The 25,251-nt window shown below is 40.6% G+C and overlaps 2 protein-coding genes across 4 annotated transcripts in view; both read right to left on the bottom strand.

Moving 5' to 3' along the window:
• Nucleotides 1-868: 868 nt before the first annotated feature.
• On the bottom strand, nt 869-6,144 carry LOC122988487 (ras-related protein Rab-11B-like). The gene is made up of 5 exons (XM_044360824.1): nt 5,998-6,144; nt 4,072-4,267; nt 3,267-3,460; nt 3,005-3,085; nt 869-2,908 (listed from the first exon to the last, which is right to left on the bottom strand). The coding sequence occupies exons 1-5, from the start codon at nt 6,035-6,037 to the stop codon at nt 2,763-2,765; spliced, it is 657 nt and encodes a 218-aa protein (XP_044216759.1). The 5' UTR covers nt 6,038-6,144; the 3' UTR covers nt 869-2,762.
• Nucleotides 6,145-7,782: 1,638 nt separating this feature from the next.
• Nucleotides 7,783-25,251, bottom strand: part of pip5k1ca (phosphatidylinositol-4-phosphate 5-kinase, type I, gamma a) — a 49,002-nt gene continuing 31,533 nt past the window's right edge. The window contains exons 11-18 of one of the 3 annotated variants that reach the window (XM_044360821.1): nt 23,907-23,991; nt 23,071-23,232; nt 22,678-22,816; nt 22,271-22,303; nt 21,876-21,995; nt 18,403-18,664; nt 13,428-13,517; nt 7,783-11,952 (exon numbers count right to left, since the gene is read on the bottom strand). In XM_044360821.1, coding sequence (XP_044216756.1) covers nt 11,950-11,952; nt 13,428-13,517; nt 18,403-18,664; nt 21,876-21,995; nt 22,271-22,303; nt 22,678-22,816; nt 23,071-23,232; nt 23,907-23,991 — 894 coding nt within the window. In that variant the 3' untranslated portion in view covers nt 7,783-11,949. Of the gene's footprint in view, nt 11,953-13,427; nt 13,518-18,113; nt 18,160-18,402; nt 18,665-21,875; nt 21,996-22,270; nt 22,304-22,677; nt 22,817-23,070; nt 23,233-23,906; nt 23,992-25,251 lie in introns of all 3 variants that reach the window. The other 2 variants (XM_044360822.1, XM_044360823.1) reach the window with 2 other exon arrangements.

Raw genomic sequence — 25,251 nt, 5'->3', positions numbered from 1 at the left:
GTATGTTTTAATCAGTGTATAATCACCTGAGATAAGAATCCTTGTGTCATTGTTACCTTGGAATGAGCCCTTTATATCTACATAGGGAGCTGGTCCAAGTAAATCCAGCTGCAGCCAGCATGAACATGCAGCACCTACAGGACACGCCCACTTTCTACATGACACACCCACTTGGTTAAAATTTAAACATGAGGAGAAGGATGGTTAAGGTCAGAGTCAAGCGGCAACGTCCGGGGCTGACAAATGAAGCCAATGCGGAAGTGCCAAAAACCTGCATTCTCTCTAATGGCCATCAGGGGGCAACTCCACTGGCTGCAAAAAGAAGTCTGATTGTATAGAAGTCTATGAGAAAATGACATGGCGACGGCCAAATCTAAGATGGTCAAATCGCTACACTCAAGACTTCAAAACGGCAGTTGACAAACTAATGGTTGACATCACGGTGACAACGTCCACATTTTTTACCGTCTATGGTTAGAGTTTTTCGTTGTCCTGGGGTTCGGGTTGGAGGGGGGTTGTCATGTAGGGTTAGTGTGAGTCGGCAAGACTGCAGCTAGACACTTCTCAGCGGGCCCCCTTGCACAGAGGCCGCCATGTTCTACAGTAGCCCAGAAGGGACAAACTAAACACAGGCTCTAGAGAGGGCTTTGTGCATTTTCCGCACCATTTTGCAGTAACTGTAGGTAAATCCTACACACTGGTGCTTTAAGTCTTAAAAGGACCTATAATTCCACAATTGTTTACTCCTGTAGGACCTTTTCATTTATACTCCTATAGAAAATGGCCATAGCCAGACCCACTCAATTAACCCCAATTAGTAAAGGCGACCATGTTAGTTTGAACAAGCATGTACCGTTTTTTCTCAGTGTTACACAATAAACCATTTTTTATTAACATTAGGTAGTACTACAGTGCAGTCACAATGGCAATACTTGTTTGAATGAAAACATTCTGAAACCAAATATCCAATACTTCTGAAACCAAAGATGTGTTAGATCCTGTAAAACCACAATTTTATCTAATATAAGGGCACCCAGCTATCATCTGTGTAGATTTGTAGAAGCAGCCTGAGAAATGGGCTTGAATGCACGTACAAACGTTTCCATTAACACCTCAGTCACCTATAAACAACAGCGGAGGACACAGCATTAGGTTATGGACACACTGAGTGAGCAATGTGGTGTCTGAAAATAAGTATGTCTGCTATATGGTCATGTGGATTAGGTTTATTCATAATTCAGTATTTACTGTGTAATGTTCAAGTAGCAAACCAAGTTTAATTTTTGCTGGCTTTACATATATTTGAACTGTGAAACATCACAAGAGACATAATGCATCAAATCAATCACACATGAAAGCATTTCAATCAGATGGGTGAAAAAAGGAATTTCAGCCATTAAACTGATTTTCAATTTCAAACATTTATGTTGCTGGAGTGAAAGTGTTGAGTGAATAGCATTTTTAGTGGCTTCATTTTCCATTGAAAATATTCTCAGATTACATATATCTTTATCCGACAGATATCACAGTGAAATGACAGCAAAGGTTGCTCAAGTATATGAGAGGAAACTTGTTTAAAACAAAAAGGACCACATATAGTGCATGTTTTTACCTTTCAATTGCCACTGTTTCTTTTACTGATCCATGTTTCATGATCAAGATGTTGATAAATAATATAAAGTTGATTTGTTCCACTGAAATTCTTGGACACAAGTGCAAAAGTACAAAGGTTTTCATTTAGAGACAACCTGCTAAAACAGAGTTCGACCTGAGCCAACTCAAGAGAGGAAATACACACTAGGCTTGTTTGAGGCTGATACTATCATTTTACAAATAATAAAATCACTCACCACAATTCATAACATCACTTTTGCGTTATTACATTACGCATTTTTGCAAGAAGCCTGGATTGGTTTGCTAAATACAGCAATGATCTGCAATCTTAGCAGCCTTGAACACACTTAAAAGGAGAAAACTCAAAACTGATAAATGATGGTGTCTGTCTCCTTTGGTATCTTTGTGCACACATAATAACACACACGCACACACACACACAAATAAAAACCTGCACTTCATTTCTTTCACACTTGCCCATATTAAGTCAGACAGTCACAGCCAGTCTGGTTCCTGGCTCATGCCAATTTCATGCCACAGTGGGCACAGAGGGCTCCAAAAGGGAAAAAAAATAAAATTAAACCAGAAACTCCAGACAGAGTACACATCAATACTCTAAAGGTTCCTCCTCTTCTACACGGCTATTGCATGATAGGCAGAATTAGGTCAGACAGACATGAAATTGGGATTTCACTGTAGCAGATCATGTCAAAAGTCTGTATCAGTGCAGTGCTGAGAAAAGGAGAGTAGAAATCACTTGGAGCACTGATACACAGACCTGCTGATCCCTCGCCACTCCTTCAACAGAAGTGGGTCAATAGGACCATAAAAGCTAGTTAATTAAACTGTAGTTTACTATAACTTCAAGATCAACCTCGTAATAGCAAAAACACTTCCTCCCTCTGCAAGCTATTATGAGGCCATAAAGTTATTGAGACAGGCTCTTCTGAAAACAGAAGAGGACGCGTGAGCAAAGAAAAAAAAAAAGAAAAACAGCAAAAAGGAATGTTTACTACAAGAGTCTTGGTGTCAGAGACTTCTGAACCCACAAGGGTACCATGACGCCAGCAGCATGACACTTGCAGTAAAGAAGAGGTGAAGAGAAAAGACTGATAGCAAGTCAAAACACAACAAGAAAAATATGTGCGTCACAGGCTTTGGCAGCAGGGGACTTTGTTGCCCCTCTGCCCGTCCATGGTTGGGGGGACGCTTATATCCACTACGTTGTTCCCTGGAGAATCGTCATGTCCGGATCTGTCTGATATTTGCTTCTGAGATACAATACGGTAGATTTCTGTGAGAGAAAACAGATGCAGTAAAATGTTGGTATATTATTTACACGATTCATAGTATGTACACTTTGTGTTTCATCTTTGATTATTCGTCTTACCTGTGAGAATGTTTTTAAAGGATTCTTCTACATTAGTGGAGTCCAAGGCTGAGGTTTCAATAAATGAGATTGTGTTCTTTTCTGAGTGTGAGAAGAAGACAACAGAGTGGACAGGTGTTAGAAAAAATCTCCAGTTATGACATTTTATCAGTCAGCCACCTGTAGGTCTGTAGGGTGAATACATCTGAAATATACATTAAAATCCTCAGTTGCACTGAAAACATGACTGCTCGCATTCTCCCAATCATGGCACTTGATTTACCTGCAAAGGCTCGGGCCTCATCAGTGGGCACTGCCCTGAGGTGGCGGAGGTCACTCTTGTTGCCAACCAGCATGATGACGATGTTGTTGTCAGCGTGGTCCCTCAGCTCTTTCAGCCAGCGCTCCACATTCTCATACGTCAGGTGCTTGGCGATGTCGTAAACTAGGAGAGCCCCGACCGCACCCCGGTAATACCTAACGGCAACAGAGCAGTGAATAAAAATTGAGTCAGTAATTACTGCAATGTTCTCTATCAACTGATGAAGCTGAAGGTGAGCAGAGCCATGCTGGACATTAGGTGAGGTCACCCGACTCCATGTACCAATGATGATAATACAAGTAATTTGTCGCACCCTGACAGGTGCAGCAAAAGTGAGGAAGATGTAAATCAAGCACACTCCAGAGAAGAACATTCAAAATAAGTCAAAGCACCGGTGTGGGTGCAACATGGTGCCATTAAAATGATGGCACAGAAATTGTGAATGAAAAAACATGAACTTTTTAGTGATCAGTAACTTAATTTGATTGTCTTTGTCTGTAGTTTTCTATAGTACATAGTTAACCATGTTATGTTATATATACACATGATAATGTAGACATTACATAAAGGAATTATAAAGTGAGATTTAAGGTGGTATTGAAAAAAGGATTTTGACTTTATGTGCCTGAGATCCTCCAGCATGGAATTCAACATCCAAGGCGCGAGAACTACTCAGCCACCCTTACGGGCAATATGGTGCTTATTATGGTCCAAATGTACACTTTACATAATCCTATCACAATTTTGGTGAATAACACACACTCACGCTGAGGTGATTGCTCTGTAGCGTTCTTGTCCAGCTGTGTCCCAGATTTGAGCCTTTATCGTCTTGCCGTCCACCTGGATGCTGCGGGTGGCGAACTCCACCCCGATGGTGCTCTTGCTCTCCAGGTTGAACTCATTTCTTGTGAAACGGGACAGCAGGTTACTCTTCCCCACTCCAGAGTCTCCGATAAGTACAACTACAACCAAAACACACAGCACAAAAACATGAACAGCAGCCCAACAGCCCAGTCTGACAGACTGAAAAGTAAGATATATTTAGCCGTATGTTACCATAATCGTACATCTTCAAAACCGTGTCTTACTTACAGACTAGAGATGTAGAGCACAACTCACAACTACAGCTGCAATTATTAGTTTATTAATTGATTAGTTGCCAAATATTGAAATAATTGCCAACAATTTTCATCAATTAATCATGTGAGTCTTCTCTTTGTTTTGATTATTTTATTTTGGACTTTTTTTTTTTTTAAACAATAAATACAAATACACACAATACACATAAAACACCCAGTACCATTACACTAAACAACAGAAAGGTAGACAGGGGAGTCATATCCAGAACTCCCAGTCAACAGCAATATCTGCAAAACACTTCCACCGGGAAGGTCAAGGGCAAGAAAAACAAGCAAAAAGAAAACACACATGGGAGCACCGGGGGCTGTCAGTCAGTAATGTGGATAAGGCAAAGTTTGCACAGAATAAAGATACAGCATAGCAGCAGAGCTAATGAGTTATACAGATAGATCTCATCCAGCAATGTCAAAAAGGCTTTCACATCTTCAAAAAAATAGTTTTATGAATTCCATTTGCTAAAACGAATTTATTCCATCTATGCAGTAGCAAGCATTTCATTGAACCATCTCCAGAAACATGGAATTGATGGAGACTCCCAGTTTAATAATGTTAAAGATCTACTCCAGACATGTTTTAAGATGTATTTAAAATACTCTACTTTGGATAATAATTTATGTCTGTTATACTCAAAAACAAAAAATGACATCTCTGCCTTCTCCCTCAATAATAATGCCACACTCTAGAAATATGCAAATATATTTCATCTGCTGGACACACATTTTCAGCAGATTAATTTGAAAACAGCTTTCTGTTAAATATGTCACACCAGAAATTACAATGTTTAGAGTTTTCTTATTTTTTAAAGTCAAAATTCTCTGATTCCAACTTCTCAAATGTGAATATTTCCTGGTTTCTTCAGTCCTCTGTGACAGTGAACTGAATATCTTTTGAGTTGTGGAGAAAACAAGACATTTGTCTGAAGTAAACCTGGGCTTTGGGAAACAGTGATTGACATATTTCACCATTTTCTGAAATTTTATAGACCGAACAACTAATCGATTAACTGATGATGAAAATAATCGTTAGTAGCAGCTCTAATTACAACATTAATGTAATCATGAGCAACAGGAAGGAAACTGTCAAACATCGGTAATGCTGATAGTTTGACGTTGTCAGTGTATGTAACTGTGAACCATAACTTTTAAAGAGAAACACTATGAATATACGACTTCGATGAGCTTGTAGTTTAACGTCAGGTCGTCTTCGGTGATCGTTTTTTAACGAGGCCAAGTAGCTGCCATGTTAGCTAGCTACTTAACGCTGTAACGTTAGCTTATTTAACGTTACCTAACGTTAGCCTGCTAATTCACTCGCGTTAAACGCCATCACCAGGTCAAAGTCAACACTATTAACACTATTCTGGAGGAGTTGTTGTATCTTGGTGCCAGATTATCTTATAAAACTGATTAGAGAGATAACTCAACAGTCAAATCATGTTCTCCTTTGCTACCGGTAGAGCTAACTTTAGCATGGACGTTGTCTTAGTTCACTTCCTCAGTTCCTCCTGCTGACGAACACGCTGTCATTCATCCACTTTTAAAGAACAACTTGCCTTTGAACAAGTAGTCGTATTCATCATCTCGGGTTCCCATGTTTGGATACTAGTTTTGGTACTTTTAAGTACTTTACCACAAACAACAACAGATTCTCTCCACCGGCAACTAGACGCCTCCTTCAAAGGAAGAGAACTTGCGGCGGCTTCGACCAATAAGAATCGTTTTCTTATTGATTGACAACTAGATTGGCGAATCAGCTGCTTACTTTAAAAGTGCTAGCCGATATTACGTCGATAAATCTTTGACATCCCTTTTTTGTTTTGTTGTTTTTTTCTTTTTCCTGTGCATTAGTAAATGTACAACATACATTTACATAATATATGTGAGTATATTTACTCATGTACCAAAACCCCCAACAAACAGAAATTTAGATTTAAAAAAGTGCTATAGCCTATAAATAAAGTTATTCTTTTTTTTAAGTGTGAGCCAATCATCGTACACAGCCAAGAACACGGCGATGCTGTGAACCCTTTGTTCTCCAAACTTTGACGCCCTGTGTGTCTTCTTGTCGATTGACCAATATTTCTGTATTCTTGTGTGCAGACTGTTTCACAATGCTTACTGACACCTTCTGTATTTATTTCAACATCGCATCTGCCATCTCAGAAACAAGTTGGTACTTATGACAACTAACAAGACCTACTGTATGTTAATATAAATAAACCTATGATTTATGCTATGTGTGTTCATTGTCTTCAACTAATAATGCTACTGATAGGTTATTGTTTAAGAAAGGTCCTATTTTTAATTTATATTCAGTTGAATTATGCTGTTGCCTCTTCTCTGACAAACCAGGCCACATGCATGATATATGACATGACACATGGACAGGTTTAAGTCATTTTTACATGAGGGGAAGTGCTCCAACCTCTTCTAGGCTGCTGATTAGTCAACTATTATTCAGTATACTTCAATTTAAAGGGAGAGCTGGGTTAGTTCAGTGGTCTCTCTCTCTCTTGCAGAGTGTAATCTCTGATGCTGACAAAGGATATTTTCTGATGTTCTCTGGCTGTCCTAGATGGAGGTAACTTTACCTTGGTAGGCAAATAGTGGCTCGTGGGCCAAATCAGAGCCTCCAACGCAAATATTTGGCCCTGTAACGACAGCTGAAGTTTTCCCTTTTATAGTTTAAATCAAATCACTCTTGATAAATCTACAATAGATAGTGTAAACACAGGGTTCATGTAAATCCCAGTAAATATGACTTGTTAACCTCTTATAAACCTACAAGATGCATAACACAGGTACATAACAACCATAAATGAAGCAGGCCACTACTTATTGTGAGGATAAGCTATCAATTACATTTATAGTCTCATATATGTTCATGTTTATGTGAGTCTTTTTTTTTGCCATGTCAGTATCAATATAAGATGCTGTCTCTCTGTTTGTCGTCGCTTGCTAATGGAAATGATGACATCTGCCCTCAGAAACTGGAGTAAAAAAACGTACCTACAGTATGCAATTTCTGAAATAAAACTAAAACGTCCCCAAAAATTGTTTTTTTTGTTTGAGGGTCCATTTTGTTAATTTCAATCATAAGGACGTGGGCACCAAATAACTCATATGAACTCTATGACTTGTGAACTCAGGAGCTAAAACAGAACTGAAAGCAGGATTTAACACCGGCAGTGCTAATAAGTCTTTCTATAAAAGTTAAATGATAAAAAGTGTATCCCACCACATCCCTCATCATTGCTACAGATGAATAAATCAATCAACATGGTTTCAACAAGGAATCAATAAAAGTATTACATCACATTTATCTGCATGGACAACAATTCATAGAACTGCTTTATTTTGTATTCATTCTGATTGAGTCCAAACACACACACATACAGCCATCTATTTATCCTCACGTATAAATAGATGAATATACACAGATATACATAAATACACATTTCTGATATGCATATTCATTTTGAAATCATGCTAGGTCTCTGTAAAGGACTCTCCCTATTGGATGAGGGCACACACAGCGATTTGAAAACACATACACGACACAGCGGAAACAGTTGGAAGAATCCCTATTGATTTTGCATGTACAGTAAAACCCACAAATCTTTCCAATTTTACAAAGAAACAGCTGTGGTTTATAGACCATAAATATACAGCAGCTGCATCTCGATAAACACACTGAAGAATATGATACAGTAAATTATGTAGATTGCAATCATTTCTTGCCCAGCAGCAAAAATAAAACCAAATAAAAATAATATTCTCCGATTCAAATGGAAAATATATTTGTATATCTTTATATATGTATTTATAATTTTATGTACACATTCTCAGGAGCACAACTATGAGAAAGAAAAATAAATACAACAGCACGAGTGAAAAAAAAAATTATAAACAATAGGCCTACATTTAAAATTTTTCAATAAGGCAATTAAAATGAACTGAAACGATAAGACTGTACAAAATATTGCTGCTATGGTCTCCATCTGATGAACAACAGCAAACTGATTACAACTGGCCACTGCACATCATGGGAATGAGCTGATTTCTATTTTACAATGTTTGACATTGATGTGTCCTCCCTTACACACAAACATACATAGAAACATACCAACCAGCCGAAGAAGAAACGATTTCTGGAGTTAGATAGAAAAAAGTAACGTCAGTTAGTTGAACTTTTAAGTCTTAGTTGAGAGTCCTAGGATGTCAGCCACAGAGAGACTACAGTAAACACTAACCCTACGATGACTGTGATTGACTTCACCAACACACACTTGATAATCCTAAAACAAACGTTGTCTAAATATCAGCCTGTGTGAGCAGAACCTCCTATCTAAAAAAAAAAAAACAAACAACTGAAAATAACTAGTTCATCTTCAGGTCCTCTTGATAAGTGCAAACATTCAACCCACTTACAAACTGCTGTGTTTCACCAAGTCAACGCTGCAACGTACTGTGTCCATTCAAATATACAGATAACAGGTACGATATTGACTGCAAGTACTACAACTGATGCTCTACGTCTACAAACATTTGAAACGTCCAGTCAATGGATTTCTTACTGTGAGGAGGTGAGGGCGACCAGATCTAGTTAAATGTCATTGATATGCTGATTAGTTTTTTCCTACCTAAAACAGAAAAAATGTGAGATTCTGTTGTGACAAAAAAAAAAGAAGATTTGTGTGCATCTGTCCAAAAATAGGGCAACACTGGAAGACATTGTAATGATGTGGAGATTTCTATAACGGCCGACAATGTCTGCTGCCTTAGTGTTGTCATTGACGCCTTCTGTTTTTGAAGGCAAGAGTCGTAAAGCCTCGGCCGTTTCCACGAGGGGTGTAAGTCAAAAAAAAAAAAAAGTAGTAACACTGTATTTACAAACACTTGATGTAAAAACAAATTGGGAATCTACTGAAAGGCTTAACAATGGAGTGAAATATCAAAACAAAAATAAACGTTCTTTGGATGCAAATTAGAAAAAAAAATGCATTTAAGAGCGAAAAAGTACCAGTAACAGTGACGTTTAGAAGAAAATACAAACAGATAAAATAAATACAAGTTCACAGTAGTAAAACAGCTTGAAAGAAAAGTTCTGTAATAAAAAATGTTGCAAAAAAAAAAAAGATATAAATTATAAATCATTATGCCATGAATTTAGCAAATCTGATCACTCTACTGTATATATTCACTAAAAGAATGATGTGTTTTTAATTTTTTTCTTCCATAAACTAAACTCCACATTTTTACTACTGGAAATATGGGGGTGACAGACGTCTAGATGTTTTGATTGGCCCAACAATGGTTATCTTTGTAACTCCAGTTCTATGAGCACAAGCAGAGCCCTCCAACTCCACACGACGTGATTTAGCCAAGTAGGACGTGTTCCTAGATCAACATCCACATTTCGGTCCTGGATCAACATTGAGATCGACCAATCACAGCCCTCTGACATCATCAGTGTGCTGCTTCTGTGCTTCTCTAAAAATTTCTTTGTGGCCCCAGAGACAGTTGTGCTTCTTTTCTTCAGAGGTAAGCTAAGTTTTCCTAATAAAATTGATCAATTTATTAATTTATTAATAGTCAGACAACTGAACAAAATCCTTAACTGCATGTCTTTAAGTCATTAATATTTAATATTTATCCTTACAGACCAGTACCTACCTAGAGCTGTGGCTGTATGAGCTACTAGCAAGTTAAGCTAGAATATTGTTCACTAACAATAAAGGGTAAAGATAATAAAAGAGCCCCAATTTTGCTGTGGTCAGAATAATTCATCAATAAAATGAACAGGAACATTGTAGTTTTTCTGGAAACAACTTATGATGTGAACGTCACTATTAAAGGACAAGTCTGATGTATTTTTTATTGTTTATATTTTTGTTATTGTCAGCATGGCCTCTATGAAAAGAGCAAAAATGAGTTTCTCTTATGAATAAGTATGGTTTAACTAGCCATATTACATATTAATGACTTAAAGACATGCAGTTCAGGATTTTATTCAGTTTTCTGACTATTAATAAATTAATAAATTGATAAATTCAATTAGGAAAACTTAGCTTACCTCTGAAGAAAAGAAGCACAACTGTCTCTGGGGCCACAAATAATTTTTTAGAAAAGCACAGAAGCAGCACACTGATGATGTCAGAGGGCTGTGATTGGTTGATTGCAATGTTGATCCAGGAACACGTCCTACTTGCCTAAATTACGTTGTGACTCCAACTCCACAGACTTACCCACTCACTCCTCACTGAGCACCCTGAAATCTACATATGAGGGGGGGGTCCTAATGTCCTACTGTCAGGTGGACATCACAGGCAGCATGGAGACATGTGCAGGAGAGGCAGCATCATGTCAACCTTCAGAGGAGATCGTTTCATTTATGGTGTTGCTCTTTCAATCGCTGACAGAAAAGTGGATGCAAGGTTAGAGTACGATGGCCATAATGAAGAGAAACCCAGTACCAAGGAGGGTTGGTGGTCTTGATTTGGCCAAAGCAGTAAATGCAAATTTCAATAGAGCTGTGAGGTGGGAGGAGCTGGTTATGGAAGTTAACAGTTAAAGTGACTTTCCCTGCTTGGATAGACATGAAACTCTCCGGGTTGAATCATCAGTAACAAAGATGAATAGCTGCATTAGAAAATATCTGTTTCTTTGATAAAAAGTTGAAGCCTGTGACCATAAAACTGTAAAATGAGAAGTTAACTACTCTCTGTAAGAAACATTCAATTACAGAGCTGCAGCTAAAACGAATTCACTTTCAGATTCTGGATGAATTCAGTAACTACGGTGCTGTTTTGTTCACAACTACAATGACAAAATGTTCTGAATTTGCTACAGCTTTAATTTGCAGCTCATGGCTCAAAGGTATTAAAGTATTTAGAGCCATCCGACATTTCAACCTGATAAAAAACACGATTTCTCAGGAACAAAGTTGAAATAATTAAAACTGGAGACCTACAGGGTTGTTACAGTATCCGGGAGACTCCTGTATTTTTATGTTGAGTAACACTGAGGATATCCTTTAAAAAAAAACAACGGGTATAAATACTTCTGGAAGCAACGGCTCCTTCCACTTCACACCTCTACGCGCTGCTCTGCAGAGTGAGTGGGCAAGCCTACAGAGCACGTTAGAGGGCTGCGCTTGTGTGAAACAGAACACAAGTTACTGCTGTATTTCATGTCTAACATATAAGACAACACAGCCTTAAATGTACTATGTCACACATACACATAATTATTCAACTGATCAAATTGTTATTTGTCAAGGGTGAAAGGCAGGGGTGGTTGGAAATCAGTGATGTAATCACTGTCAGGATTTTCCCCCCCTCTGGTACTCAAGTCACTTTTTCCCCTTAGTGTGTTCAGTTTCTGTATGCATGTTTAAAATCCTGGTCCGGACAGAGATCCTGCTGCTACCACTGAGGTCTGGGCTTCAGACCGGTGAGTCCTCTCCGCTGAGACGTTCACTCCTCTCTGCCAGAGAACAGGGTTTACTGTTGGAGACAGACGGAGAGACACAGTGAATGTATGAAGCAAACAGTGTATGCATACGTCATACGCACGGCGGTTTACCGCAGTCTGATTGGTGAGATTTGATCTGAGCGAGTTTGCTGGTGTTAATTCCACATCTAATGAAGATCTGCTGTTAAGTCCTGAGCCAATATCAAAATACTGTATTGGCTACAGCTATTGTATTGATGTATTTTAGCTCACTTAGTTCTGTCTTCACCAGCTGTCATGAAGGTGTTGTATACAGATCTATAGATTGTAACAGAGGCCAGTGCTTAAAAAAGTTAACAAGTGGCTTACAGGTCTTCATAGTGAAATCATTTTAAACAGGAAAATTAAAGAAGCAGCCGACTACTTTCAACATGATCGATATGATAAGACATTCATTTTATATACTGGGATTAAGGTTAAGTGTTGTTCCTGACATTAATGTGCTGATTGTGCTCTCATATGTTTAGAAGACATTTTTGATATTTTTACATCTTATCTCACACATGAGGTGGTCACAAATGCCACCAAAAATGACTGGGACATCCCTAGTATAAGGATGTGTCTTTGAGAAAAGGATGAAAAGTGAGTAGAAATTAATAGAAATGATTGTTCAGAAATGATGACATCTCATCAGAGAATGGCATACAGGTCGGGCCAACGCTGTTGATACACTGAACAATGTAGACACGACCAACCTCATATATAAAACCTTGTCTAAACCGCATATCAGAGCCAAGTGATGTCATTTTCCTTTTTGTCGCCATGTTTTTTATAACTTTGTCGAATTGGTCAGATTGACCTAATACCTCTATTTGGGGGAAATGTCTGACATTTGAATTTTAACACTGAAAATAACCTGTTTTCATAAACTCTCAAAGTAAACTCAGGTGATCAAAAATGCCCATAATGTAAGATATATATTAATGGATTAAAAAAAACCCACATCCACATTGCCTCTAATTGAACAAAATGATTGGGGAAATGACATCTGATCAGCATGTTGTGTAAAACGTGACTCCTTTGTGAGTTTAGTGTATCTTTAGTGTGCACATCTTGCAGCGTGAACTGTGGGAGTCTAGTGAACACATAACAGCTTCACATAGTCTGATGAAGAGGGGCGGTATGGTAGATACTGAGCAGCTTGTTGTTGGAGGGACACAGGATGGCTGGTCGTGGACTAAATGATCACGTCAGTGAACATTTCCACCCATTTATCAATGAGGAATGAATGCTGTAATGAAGGGGTGGGTGTCTGGACGCAGACCAAGGACCTGAGAAGCATTTCCTTTTGGTCCAGATCGACTTCTACTGTAAAAGCATAAAACTGCAGCTTCTGAAACAGGTAAAGTTACAACTGCTCTCTTCCATCCTTGTTATCCCGGATAAAGAATCACCACTAAAGACAACTGATTTTAGTCCTCGTCTAAAGGATTTTCCTGTGCATTTTAGTCCGATGCTTCTCACTTACTGTCTCTCTTTCCCAATCCCCATCTGGCAGGGCCTTAGACTCTGAGCCATAGTGTAGCGGAGAGTACACCCAGGTCCTGTCCTCTGGAGGCTGTTTTTACACACCCACCACAGCAGAGGGGGCCAGAGGGACAGAGGAAAGACCAGTGGCACAGAGACAAGCAGCAGGGGCAGGCGGGAGAAAGACACAGGAGATTACAGGAGAAGAAAAGACAAGACAGGAAATGAAAATTAGGGATGCATAAAGGAGGAAATGTTGCTGAGACACATCAGAAAGTGGGAATTTGACAAGTAAAAATGTTAAAAAAGGATGTGTATTAATCCTTTTGGAAGTTAGCATAGAATTGAACACATGAATGTAAATATTGGCAAATAACTGGTTGTACTGGTAAGGAGAAGTGCAGTTAAACATGTAAATATTATGATGGGTGTTACTGACGTGTGTATGAATAATATGTCTTAATGTTTTGCCCCGTTTGGACAAGCTCCTGGCAAGCAGAGTGAAGTGTACAGAGTGAGGGATGAGTCGCTGCATCAGCCAAACAGGCAGGATGAGGAGAGGGAAGCAGGAGGTTGCAGTGACAGTGGGAATGGGAGGAAAGCCAGGATGCCAGGACACAGAAAGCATCCTCAGTCAAAGCAAAACACCAGAAAGGGATTTTTTTTTCCTTCCAACAAGCAGAAGCGCTCTTGCATTATGTGCAGCCACATTGTGTTTGAACCCAGAGTCTAAGCTTTGGTAAATTCCTTCAGTTCAGGTACCAGCCCTTTAAGAGAGGGAAGCAGCTGTAACACGGTATGTTGGCGATGGTGACTGAGGTGGGGGTGGTGTGGGTTGATGCCTCTCTCTCTCTCTCTCTTTCTCTGTCTCTCTCACACACACACACACACACACACACACACGTTGGAGCTAACACGCTATCCACACAGTTGCAAAGAGGGGTGAGGCACGCTGAGTGAGGAAATAAATGGAAATTTAAAGGACCAGTGTGTAGGATTTAGTGGCATCTATTGGTGAGGTTGCAGATTGCAAGCAAGTGAATACCCCTCTCCTCCCCTCCCCTTTCAAGCATGTAGGGGAACCTACGGTGGCTGCAAAACTTGCAAAAAAGGTGAAAGGCCCTCTCTAGAACCAGTGTTTGCTATGTCCGTTCTGGGCTTCTGCAACATGGCAGTGCAACATGGTGGGCTCTGTGGAAGAGGACCTGCTCCCTATGCAAATATAAAGGGCTCATTCTAAGGTAACGAAAACACAACAATTCTTATTTTCAGGTGATTATACACTAATTAAAACATACTTATGAATATTATATTCCTGTATATTTCTGCCAATACATCCCCCTAAATCTTACACACTGGTCCTTTAAAAGAAGATGAAAACAAGAGTAAAAGACAGACGCTATCAAATAGGAAGCTTCCTGTCTTTTGTTTACCCTCCTCCCACATTTCATTGTCTTCACTACGGGGGGTGTAGGCATTGCTTTTAGTTTCACGACAATCACAAAAACACCTGCAGTGAGTATATCACACAAATGACGACAAGCTGTGGCACTGGCGGCACAGAAAATCTTCTTTCATTAAACAAACAAGCGATTTACATAGGACTAATCTACTCTAATACAACAGCCTCCACTTGCAAGACCAGCACCATCTAACTCTCACTTACTGGCCAACTGGACTCGCATTTCCTCCTCTGTCGGAGTGGAGAAACCACCCAGGTCCTCCCATCAGGAAACTGACAACAACAGCGGTTCATGACATATGGACAAACAAAAAGAGAAAATGAGGTAGAAAGGGACAGAGGAGCAAAGAAAGGTAAAATAAAGGGAGCATGCTGAGGTGAGAATGGAAAAGATTGTTCTGAATGTGTGTAAGCTGACAGAGATACACTGGATGAGTCAGTAGTGACAGATAAGATTCACAAGTCTGGCACCCAGTGGCGGGCCGTCAGGACCAGCAGGGCCTTCTGTGCTGGCCTAGAGACTGTCAGAATCAGAAAATTATATTTGTATAATTTAATATATATTTTCATTAATGCTACATATATTTTACAAAGTTCATTCCCTTCAGTCTATTAACGTCACTTCACTGCTACTCTCTCCCTCAGTTGCTCTGCTTCCAGTACAGCTCATAAAAATTAGAGCTTCTATCCACCATGTATTCATGTCTCTTGAGCTTTGTGTTAAATCACTTTATTCTACTCGATAAACCCTACTGTCACTGTGAATATGGGCTAGTTACGTCGAATGACAATAGCTTATAGCCCTAGTGTCATGGTGAGGTCTTTCAAAGGCGGTTTAATTACAGTAGGATAGCACTGAAGGCCTTGGTGTAAAATACACGGCCCACCACTGCTGGCAGCCAATCTGTTTCCACCCCCCCTCTTCAACAATACACTATCATCTCACCACTTTTCATTATGACTCACAAGAGCAATCACAGAACTGGAAAAAACAGAAAGTAAGAGGGCATGTTGAGTGTAAAGAAAGAGTGAGAAGTGGAAGTGAAATTACAGAAATTTCAGGACTAGATGGAACAAGGGGAGATGAGAATTATTTAAGAGTGAGGGTGAAATGAGTGAACAGGGCAGAGGAGGATGAAGGAGGGGGAGAAGTGAAGATGAGGGAGAGCAGACAAAAGAAGAAAAACAATCAGATGTGGAGGAACACAAGGTGAAGGAGAGTAGAGTGGGAATCATAAAAAGTGAATGTGGATACTGTTGATAGCGGCTGAATAATTTAGGCACACACCACTCTGAGGAACCTGTGAAGTGACCACACACACACACACACACACACACACACACACACACACACACACACACAAACCTGTTTCCTCCGTGTCTTAGCTAACTTGAGCAATCACTTCAATCTCACAGCTAAATGATGTGCTCCATTTCCCCAGAGGAGCTACATGGTGTCATCTCATTTATCAAAATTCAAACATGTTCCCTTCACCTTCAATCTATACATACTGTATAATGTTAACCTGACATGCCAGATGGTTTGTTATACAGAACCATCTGAGAAGTCGTACTTGGCAACAGTTTGGAAAAGGGCAGGCACTTTAAAAAAAAATACTTGGCAGGTGACTGGATGAACCATCTGTCTACCACCGTCTATCAGCGTCTCACCTTGCGATCCAGCTGGATTTGCGACGTTGACCACCGGTGGTTTGGACACAAGTGCATAACATGAAGTCTGAAAAGATGGGTTCTCGCATGATCTCGCGAAATCCAGCCACCTCGCAAAGTAAGTATAAAGTAACACCTTGAAAAAAATGATTCCAACTGAAAGTGTGTCTGTACACTGAACGGAGGCCAACAGGAGAGAATATTTTGTTGTGGATAAACATGTACCCTTGCAGAAATGGACAGAAATCTGATTTGTGTCCTTGCAACTGTGCAGTGTAAACATAAGCAACCAAACGAAAATAAAACAAAGAAAACTTAAAATGTACAGAAAGTCAACTTATGACATCAATTAATCAAAATACAAATTGAAATGATCCTTCAGTCAGTTTCTTGTAGTACTGGTGCTATTTGCTCTTTCCTCCAGTCATTATAGACTTTAATGTACAAGCAGTAATTACATCATCCATTGATTTTTGTCTGAGAAAATATTGGAACTGCTCCACAATACACAATAAAATAGTTTTTAATCTAGTTCAGAAATTGCCTCTGGTATCTCAAACTACTCTAACTCCTGAAGGATATGAGAAACAATTACAGTAATGCAGGGTGTCATCACACATAACTTTTTTTTACCAGCACCTGAGACATTTATCAGTGGAAAAAGCAGGTTGAGCAGCCATGCAGAGATCTGATTTGTGTGATTTGTGGAACGTCAGAGTGGAGAAGTGATGACAATGATGGCAAAAACAGATGTGGAGCACGGAGGATGATGGGATGACGGGTTGGCTGACTGAGCGAAGCGGTGAAGTGGCTGACAGTTTAAATGTACCTGTCCATACTGCATATACAAGGTATTCATTCGTTATTCGTTCATTCCACAGTTTGGAAATTTGGCAGCGTGTTAACGGCTGATGAAATGACTTACTTTCACTTGGCCGCTCGCTAGAAGCCACTTGTGACTGCACTGTTTGTGGCGTGTGCTGTGTAGTTACACTTCACACTCCTTCTGAAGCATGAGCTGGGCATCAGCCAGAGCGGGTCAGATGAGAGGGCTGTTAAATAACTGAGGGAGCTCGTTGACTAACCTGTGGGCCATTAGGATTTCTCATGCCACATTAGAGGGTGTTTGATTGCTGATAGGCGACACCCAGTAGGAGCGCAGCCAGGTGGGAACGTTTCTATCTGTAACTGTGATCACTGGCTCCACTCTCCACCCTCCACCTGACACTCATACATTCATGTATAGCTGCGCTTTCAGGCACGTTTAGACCTGCCAACACAACCCGATCTGATGGCGGCCACCTGCTTTCATTAGGACAATCCTGTAGAATGAGCGCATGCAAATTGCTGAAGCTTCAGTTATTATTCACACAAAATGAGCTGCCGAGTGTGTCTGCCGCCTTGAACCCTAACGACTTCACAGCAAAGTGATGGTGCGCATGCTTTTATCACTCTCCAACCACTCGAAACCAGAGTGCACACAGCAACACACTGTGTTTAACTGAATGCACCACACACTGCAAACAAGAACTGCACACGCTCTTATTCCCATACCAGCCTGAGTCTCCACTCGCTTTCTGCCGTCCTGCTGTCAACGCCTCTGTAGGAGAGCATCATACAGCTGACATGGACTTTACAACCATACATACAATGAACCTGAATGTATATAATGGATGATGTAATGGCTAAATAAAAGTGTCAAACTCAAACAGATGAGAAGTGATGGGAGCTCGTCCTAGTCTGACATGTGTTTAGTTTGGTCTTAACAATTATAATATCTAAAAGTATATATATATATATGTGTGTGTGCGTGTGTGTGTGTCTGAAGAGGTGATTTACTTACAAAGTAGATATCTGTGATTGGCACGTCATCTTCATCGTCCACTGAAGCCTGGCTGGTGCACCCTGAGCCGGACACCTGGCTGGCTCTGTCCGCCTCCACCACCACCTTGGGACTAGGCGGGGCTTCCTCGGCTCCCCCAGGGGAAGACGGAGCACCAGGAGCAGACAAGGAGGAAGAGGATGCGGCTTCGGGGGCCGACAAAGAGCTGGAAGGTTCTGCGGCAGCATCTGGGGCCTCGGCACCGGCTACTTCCTGAACCTCACTGTGGAGAGGCAGAGATGGGAATATTAGACTTTTGGTGTTTCATATTATTCTGCACAATCATAGATATTTTACTTTTTTTCCTATCATGCCTGATTCCCCTCTCATACACACCCACATATACACAGCAGTTATCAACATTAAGAGCCATTAATTGGGTCACTTGCCGTAAGCCACTTTCCTGCAACAGGACAGAGAAACAGGCCCAAGCTATTAGAGAAAACTGGCTCTGACTAAAATTCAACATCTGTGTGTGTGTGTGGGTGTCTGTGGTTTAGCTGCTTAAGCTCAAAGATTTGCCAGCTGGCTGTGTGCTGCCACAATCCTTTATTGTTCCTGGCCAGATCATCAACTATTAGGAAGGATTTAGGCGCATCCACATTGCTTTCTCAGCTTCTGTGTTTGAGCTTAGCTCCTCCAGAGGAAAAGCCCAGCAGTTGGCTGCTGAGGCAAAACAGCCGAGTTGGCATCTCAAAGCGAGAACTGATTGGCTGAATAAATGAGTGGGATACGATGGTGGTTGCCATGCAAAAAGTCTGTCTTTTGACTCGTCTCTCATTTCCTTAAGATGTATCTTATATCTTGTGAGTAGATGCAGATGTCTTCATCTCACATTAAATCAGACTCTCCATCTTTTATTAGCTCTTCTTCACTTTCTCCATTTCCGTTTGCCTGTATTTCTCATTTACTTGTTTTCTTCGGATTGACTGTTTTTCTCTTTGTCTCCCTCCCAGTCTTTCCTCACGCATCACTTTTTTTGCTACTCATATTCTCATTTTGTCCTTCTCTTCCAATCAGTGCCCCCATTTCCTTCTCTCCGCTGTGTCTCGCTCCTGTTTCCTCCATCTATCTCTCCCCCCCGCCCCCTCATCCGAGCAGTTCCCCAGCAGCAGGTAAGTTAGACGCTGCTCGGGAGAGTCGGGTCATTCAGATGGTTAATTCAGTCTCCTGTCGCTGTCTCAGCTGCTCTCGCTGCCCCCTCCCTCCACCCGACCCCAGCTCCTTCCAGACCCCCAGGCCATATGTCTAGCCACTGCCTTCTCAGCATCAGACCGAATTATTCAGTTGGTTTCCCCTGGCAACCACACCCTGATCCTTACTAACCTGACCCCAGTTTCCCAGACCCCAATTTCACTTTCAAATGAAGCTGAAAAATCTACCAAACTGGTAAACTTTAATTAAAAATCAGGTTAAAATATGCAAAGAGTCAGGTCATCCCAGCTTTATGGGAGCAGCCTCCAGCCTGCAGGCTTCCTGCCCCACTGCCCTACTTCTACTGGCTGGTTCCCCCCATGTCAGAGCTCCTTTATCCCCATGTCTGCCTCACAGTGTCACCCCATAAAAAGCACACGCTGCTCACACACTAAATTCACATGCATGTGCGCACTCTCTCATAACCTAATTACTGTAGATGCCTGCTCATCACTGTGCCTGCAGCATTTATCCGTCCAGAACAGGGGACCCCAGAGTCCATTACACAACTGGGTCAAGCTGAATTCAGTGTTTATGTGTGTGTGTGTGAGAGACAGGGGATGTGGGCTAATCTAACAGCTGGCTGAGCCCAGGTGAGACACAGGCAGCAGGTTATTTATAGTGCGGCACCAAACTGAGTCATATTGATGATTGGGGTCATGGAGTTCTCACTGCAGCTCTGCAGCTTATTTATCCTCTATTGGGGTCACATGTTCTGTATGCTGAGAGCTTATGACGAGCAAAGAGCACACTGTTTTTGTCAATGTTAACAGAGAAAGAGAACAGAGAAATAAGGACAAAGTTCTGTGTGCCCCATTTAAGGTCTGTCTGGTGGATGTGGATACACATTCAACATTATGGAAAGTCGTTTCAAGATGTGTTAAATATATGTTGCAATACAAATAATTCACATATGGAGCAATTTTGCTAAAAATCCTAAATTAATTTGTAAAAAGTGTAAGTAATGTTAGTTGTTTTTCGTCATGTCATATGATCTTATACCACTAGTAAGCAAGTACATCCCTCACACATGCTGCACAGCAAAAATGATCCATTTTATGTCATTGAACTTTTTATGAAGCAGTGTCTGAAATTTACTTTTTGAATCACCCGCCAAGGGAACTGGTAGATAAAAAAATCCACTGGCCAAGCATATTTTTTACTGGCCAAAATACTTCATTGCTTTTTTGTGTCATTCATTTCAGTACATTTCATTGAGATAATAAGGTATTAATAGCTATTTAATTAACGGTAGCTAGCAGCAGACTGGCAGCAAGTGACAGTTTGGTGGAGAGCAGCGATGTCGAGTAGCTGATTTCCTGTGTAGTGAACAGTGCCGCGTACACTAGGAGCACTCGAGACGGTCTCAAGCACTCCTAGAGTTTTGCGGCACTGTTTAGATGCACGTAAAAAACACATATAGTGCGCATGTCTATGCTGTGTGGGGACAAACATGAGTAATTTCCTCCAAGCCATCATACCAGATATTTTATTACATGACTATTTCTGTAGAAACATTTACCCGCCAGTAGAGATTCACTCACTGAACGGAAAATCTACCCACATTTGGCGTTTGTTGGGGGTTAATTTTGGACCCCGGTATCAAGCCTTAAAAAAACTTTCAACTTTAATTAAATTTTAAAGTGAAAATCTACCATAAAACATAAAGCACATTGTGCTGTGCAAATAGTTTTGGGCAGTAAAGCCCAACAACAACAACTGAATAAGCTGGAAAACAGAGCACTAAGCTTAATTGATGATGTTATCAGTTGGCCGACTGACAGTAAATTAGTGACCGACTCCATCGTCTCATTGTTTATGTTTGGGATGTTTCATTAAACGACCTTTAAATGAATTCAGGACTTAAAGTTGTGAATCATAAAATGTCTCTGTATCCTCATAAAACCATGATGACTTCTATCACTGCGTCCTGGGACTTCACTTGGAGATGTTTAGTATGATAGAAAAAAAAATGTGGGTTTTATTGTTTGTTAACTGTTAATGTTGATAAAGTGACATTACCTTGACACTTTGTCTCATTTCAAGACACACTGATACTTTCTGTTACCGAGTGAAAGTGTATCAGATATACAATAAGTGAATTTATCTCTCTTATGTCATAATTGTTTAGTTTATAAGACTGCATAACATGTTTCGATGGACTGTGGAATATGTGAGTTATTACAATATTGGGAAAGTAATTAACTTGGTTCCACATGGAGTTTGTGTTGTTGCTGTACCTGGTTCCAGGAGACGGCTGTGGAACAGAGATGGTGGGCTCACTGTCGTGTCTCTTCAACTCCACCTCCACCGTGATGGTCTGCTGATCCTCCTCACGCACACGCAGCTCCTCCTGGGTCCTGAACACAAACAAACGGGCGTAAAATAACATGCTCAGAGGAAATGAAACACGAGTGAAAAACACTCGCGGCCACATCTTAGCAACAGGAAGAATGAGCCTACTCATATACACACTGACCTCACATTTCTCCTCTACCCACCTACCACACCCAGACATGTCTAAGGCTGTGAAAACAAGACGCTAGCAAGCCTCAAGATGTTGTAAAAACAGCTGAGTTAACCCTGCTTAAAAAAGGATTATGAAGTGAAGGAAGCATTCATGCTACCAACTCACCTCCCGTCATGGCTGAGGGACTGGGTGTGCCTCCTGCAGATAGAGGAAACAGTGTCAGTACTCTCTGTTTAGTGAGGAAAATAATATGAATTTTCTCTGGGTAAGTTGTGACGAAGGTTTTTACAAAGATTAATCCAACAAAAGCATGAGATATTATACTGCAGACAATACCTGTTAACACAAAACAGTTCTTGATTTCACATAAAAATTAAGTAAACTCTGACAAAGTAAAGAGTGTTTTATTTCAGCCCAATGAGATTCTTTGTCAGTGTGTCGCTATTTATACTAAACAATAAATTAATATGAATAACATCAACTCGAGTGAATCTATTAACTTCTAATGGCGTCACTGGCATGAAATGACTGTTATCAGTGTTGTTTGTTTGTGTGTGTGTGTGTATTAGCACCTGTAGCGGGGGTGCTCAGCCGTGTCAGAGGGAGATCTCTCGGGGATGGACAGAGAAGTGGTGGAAGAGAGAGTGGTGGCGATTGACGCAGTGGTGGCCTCTTCAAATGATGGAGGAGTACATGGAAGATCTGCTCGCCCTGGTGGAAGTACAGAGAGAAAGAGTTACAAAGATGATCATTTATCTCACGTCTGTGGTTTATTAAACGGACATGAATATCACGGTTTCTTTATTAGTTTTTAGCTCTTATTTCACCTCTTCTTAAGTTCTGCTTGTGTAGTTTTTTTGTTTCCCATGGCAACAGCTACAAGCCTAGGTAAGTTCCTATCATCTGCCTCTGGTTATCTTGGGTTTTGTCACTGTACTACAACACTGTATAAAGGTGTTATTTACCCTCATCCTCCAGCGTTGGGAAGCTGCGAGCTCCTCTCAGGTCGTAGATATTCTCGTCCCTCTCGGAGAGCAGCTGGCTGGCTGACCAGGCTGCACCAGGACCGGCGCACTTAGGCACCGTCAACGACACGCGACCCTTCTTCGACGGAGATGACTTCAGAGCTGAGGGATAATGTACAATAACACATTAAATAACATGGGAGAACATGGATGTGTGATACAGTCTGTTGCTGCTGCCGAAATAAAAAACCTTGAATTAAACTTCTATTTCAAAGACGTCTTCTCTAGAGGATCATGAAGGAAATCAAAAAAGCTTTTAAAGGATTCAGTCAACTGAATAAATTTTTAAAAAATGATAACACCAGACTGATGATATCTATCTGTGCAGTGTATCAGGGGGTGTGTTTGACCTCTTAATTAATACCAACGTATTTCTCAACAGTTTTTATATTTAGTGATGTTTAGTATCTAAGACCAAGTCTAGTTGCCCTCGATTCAACCCTGCTTGGATGTTTAATGAGGATTATGAGTTGAAGTAAAAATGAACCTCTTTTTCTAAACTCTCACATTTTTCCTCCCACTTAAGAGTCCCATTACTGGGAATTCTTTCCTCGTGTAAAAACTCTTGGAAAGTGATGCAAAAGAAAGCTGAGCGAGGATCAAATGGATGTTTCTCTCTCAGCACCTAATAAGGCAGTTAACTACTGTATCTGACTTTCCCGTCATGGCTCAGCAGTAAAAGAGACAAAAGCCCGGCATCTGACATTTGTGTCTGCGGCCCACACGGCTCTGTTTGACTATGTAAGGCAGTGTCTCAACGTAAAAAGTGAACTCACAGGAACTCTTCTTGAAAACTGTGCTGCTCATGAACTTGAAGAACCTATCAGCGTAGAAGCCGGGCCGGTGGACGGACACGGTGTCCTGAGGGAGAGACGGAGAGATTAATAAGACAAACAGTGCATAAATAAAATGATCAAACCAGTGCTTATAGTGGATTAAACTGTCTATTAGTGTCCCATTTCAGTAATTCTTCTCTCTGGGTCAAACCACTAGACAGAACAACACACACACACACAAAAAGACACATGACAGACAGAAACACAGTCAGACAAGGCTACAGACACGTCTCTTCATTATTTATGTTCCAGCAGACTGAGATCACGCTGCCAGCAGACTGACAGATGACACTTGGTGTTTGGTTCAGGCTGTGAGATGGAAGGAGGAATAGAGGAGACTGAGCAGCTCTTGTCTATGCGATTATTATTAGATTTCTGCATCAGCATCACTGGACTTCAGTATGAGTAACATCTCTGGATGCATTCACCTATCTGAGCCAACTGTATGTAATGCAGAGGGAGTGTGGAAGACCCATATCAGCAGCAGCAGTGACACACAGGAGGCAGATATGTGGTTGCTCTACCAAACATACAGTAACTTGCATATGAGAGTGTTTCAGAGTGGGAGAGTGGAGTGAGTCAAGACAAGAGGAGACTGATTCTATCTGACGAGGAGACGATGATGAACAATGTAAACTCCCGAGTGGATGAAGGGATGTGAGGTGCTTTAGAGCTGAGGGATCTGGAGGCGAGAACACTAACAACATCCCTCTGTTAGTATTGATATTGTCAGGCAAACATACTGTATATCTGCATATCTGCAAGTCACATTTGTAAATGATAAAGTGATTTCTTATTTAAAGGGAAGTTGATGATTAGTACAGTAGATTAGATGATGGAAAGAAAATGAATCGGTCTGATCAGAGTAATTTTTCAAGCAAAAATGCCAAATATTCTTTCGTTCCAGCTTCTCAGATGTGATGATTTGCTGGTTTGCTTTGTCATATATGACAGTGAATTGAATATCTTAAGGTTAAGGCACTTTTTGACTGTTTTTTTCAGCATTTCAAAGACTAAATGATTGATCGATTCATTGAGAAAATCATCAAAGTTGAGACAAAAGTCTTGTGTTTTTTTTCCCCCAGAAACCATGTGTTGCTCTCAAAGAGGATCTTCCTTCATAAATCAAAAGGATTTCTCCTCTTGCTGTAGTGAGAGGGTTAAACCTGTCGGAACATGTTCATGTTCCATCATCCTTTCACTTGTCCTGCCACAGGGCATTTTGAGAGGCTTTTGAGGTTTTAACCAAATTTATGCTAGAAAGACAGTGGTCCTAAAAACTGTC

This window comes from Thunnus albacares, chromosome 9 (genome assembly GCF_914725855.1).
Source record: "Thunnus albacares chromosome 9, fThuAlb1.1, whole genome shotgun sequence".
In the NCBI taxonomy this organism is placed as follows: Eukaryota; Metazoa; Chordata; class Actinopteri; order Scombriformes; family Scombridae; genus Thunnus; species Thunnus albacares.
Note: the sequence above shows the minus strand (reverse complement) of the source record. Positions and strands in the feature narration are given on the sequence as shown.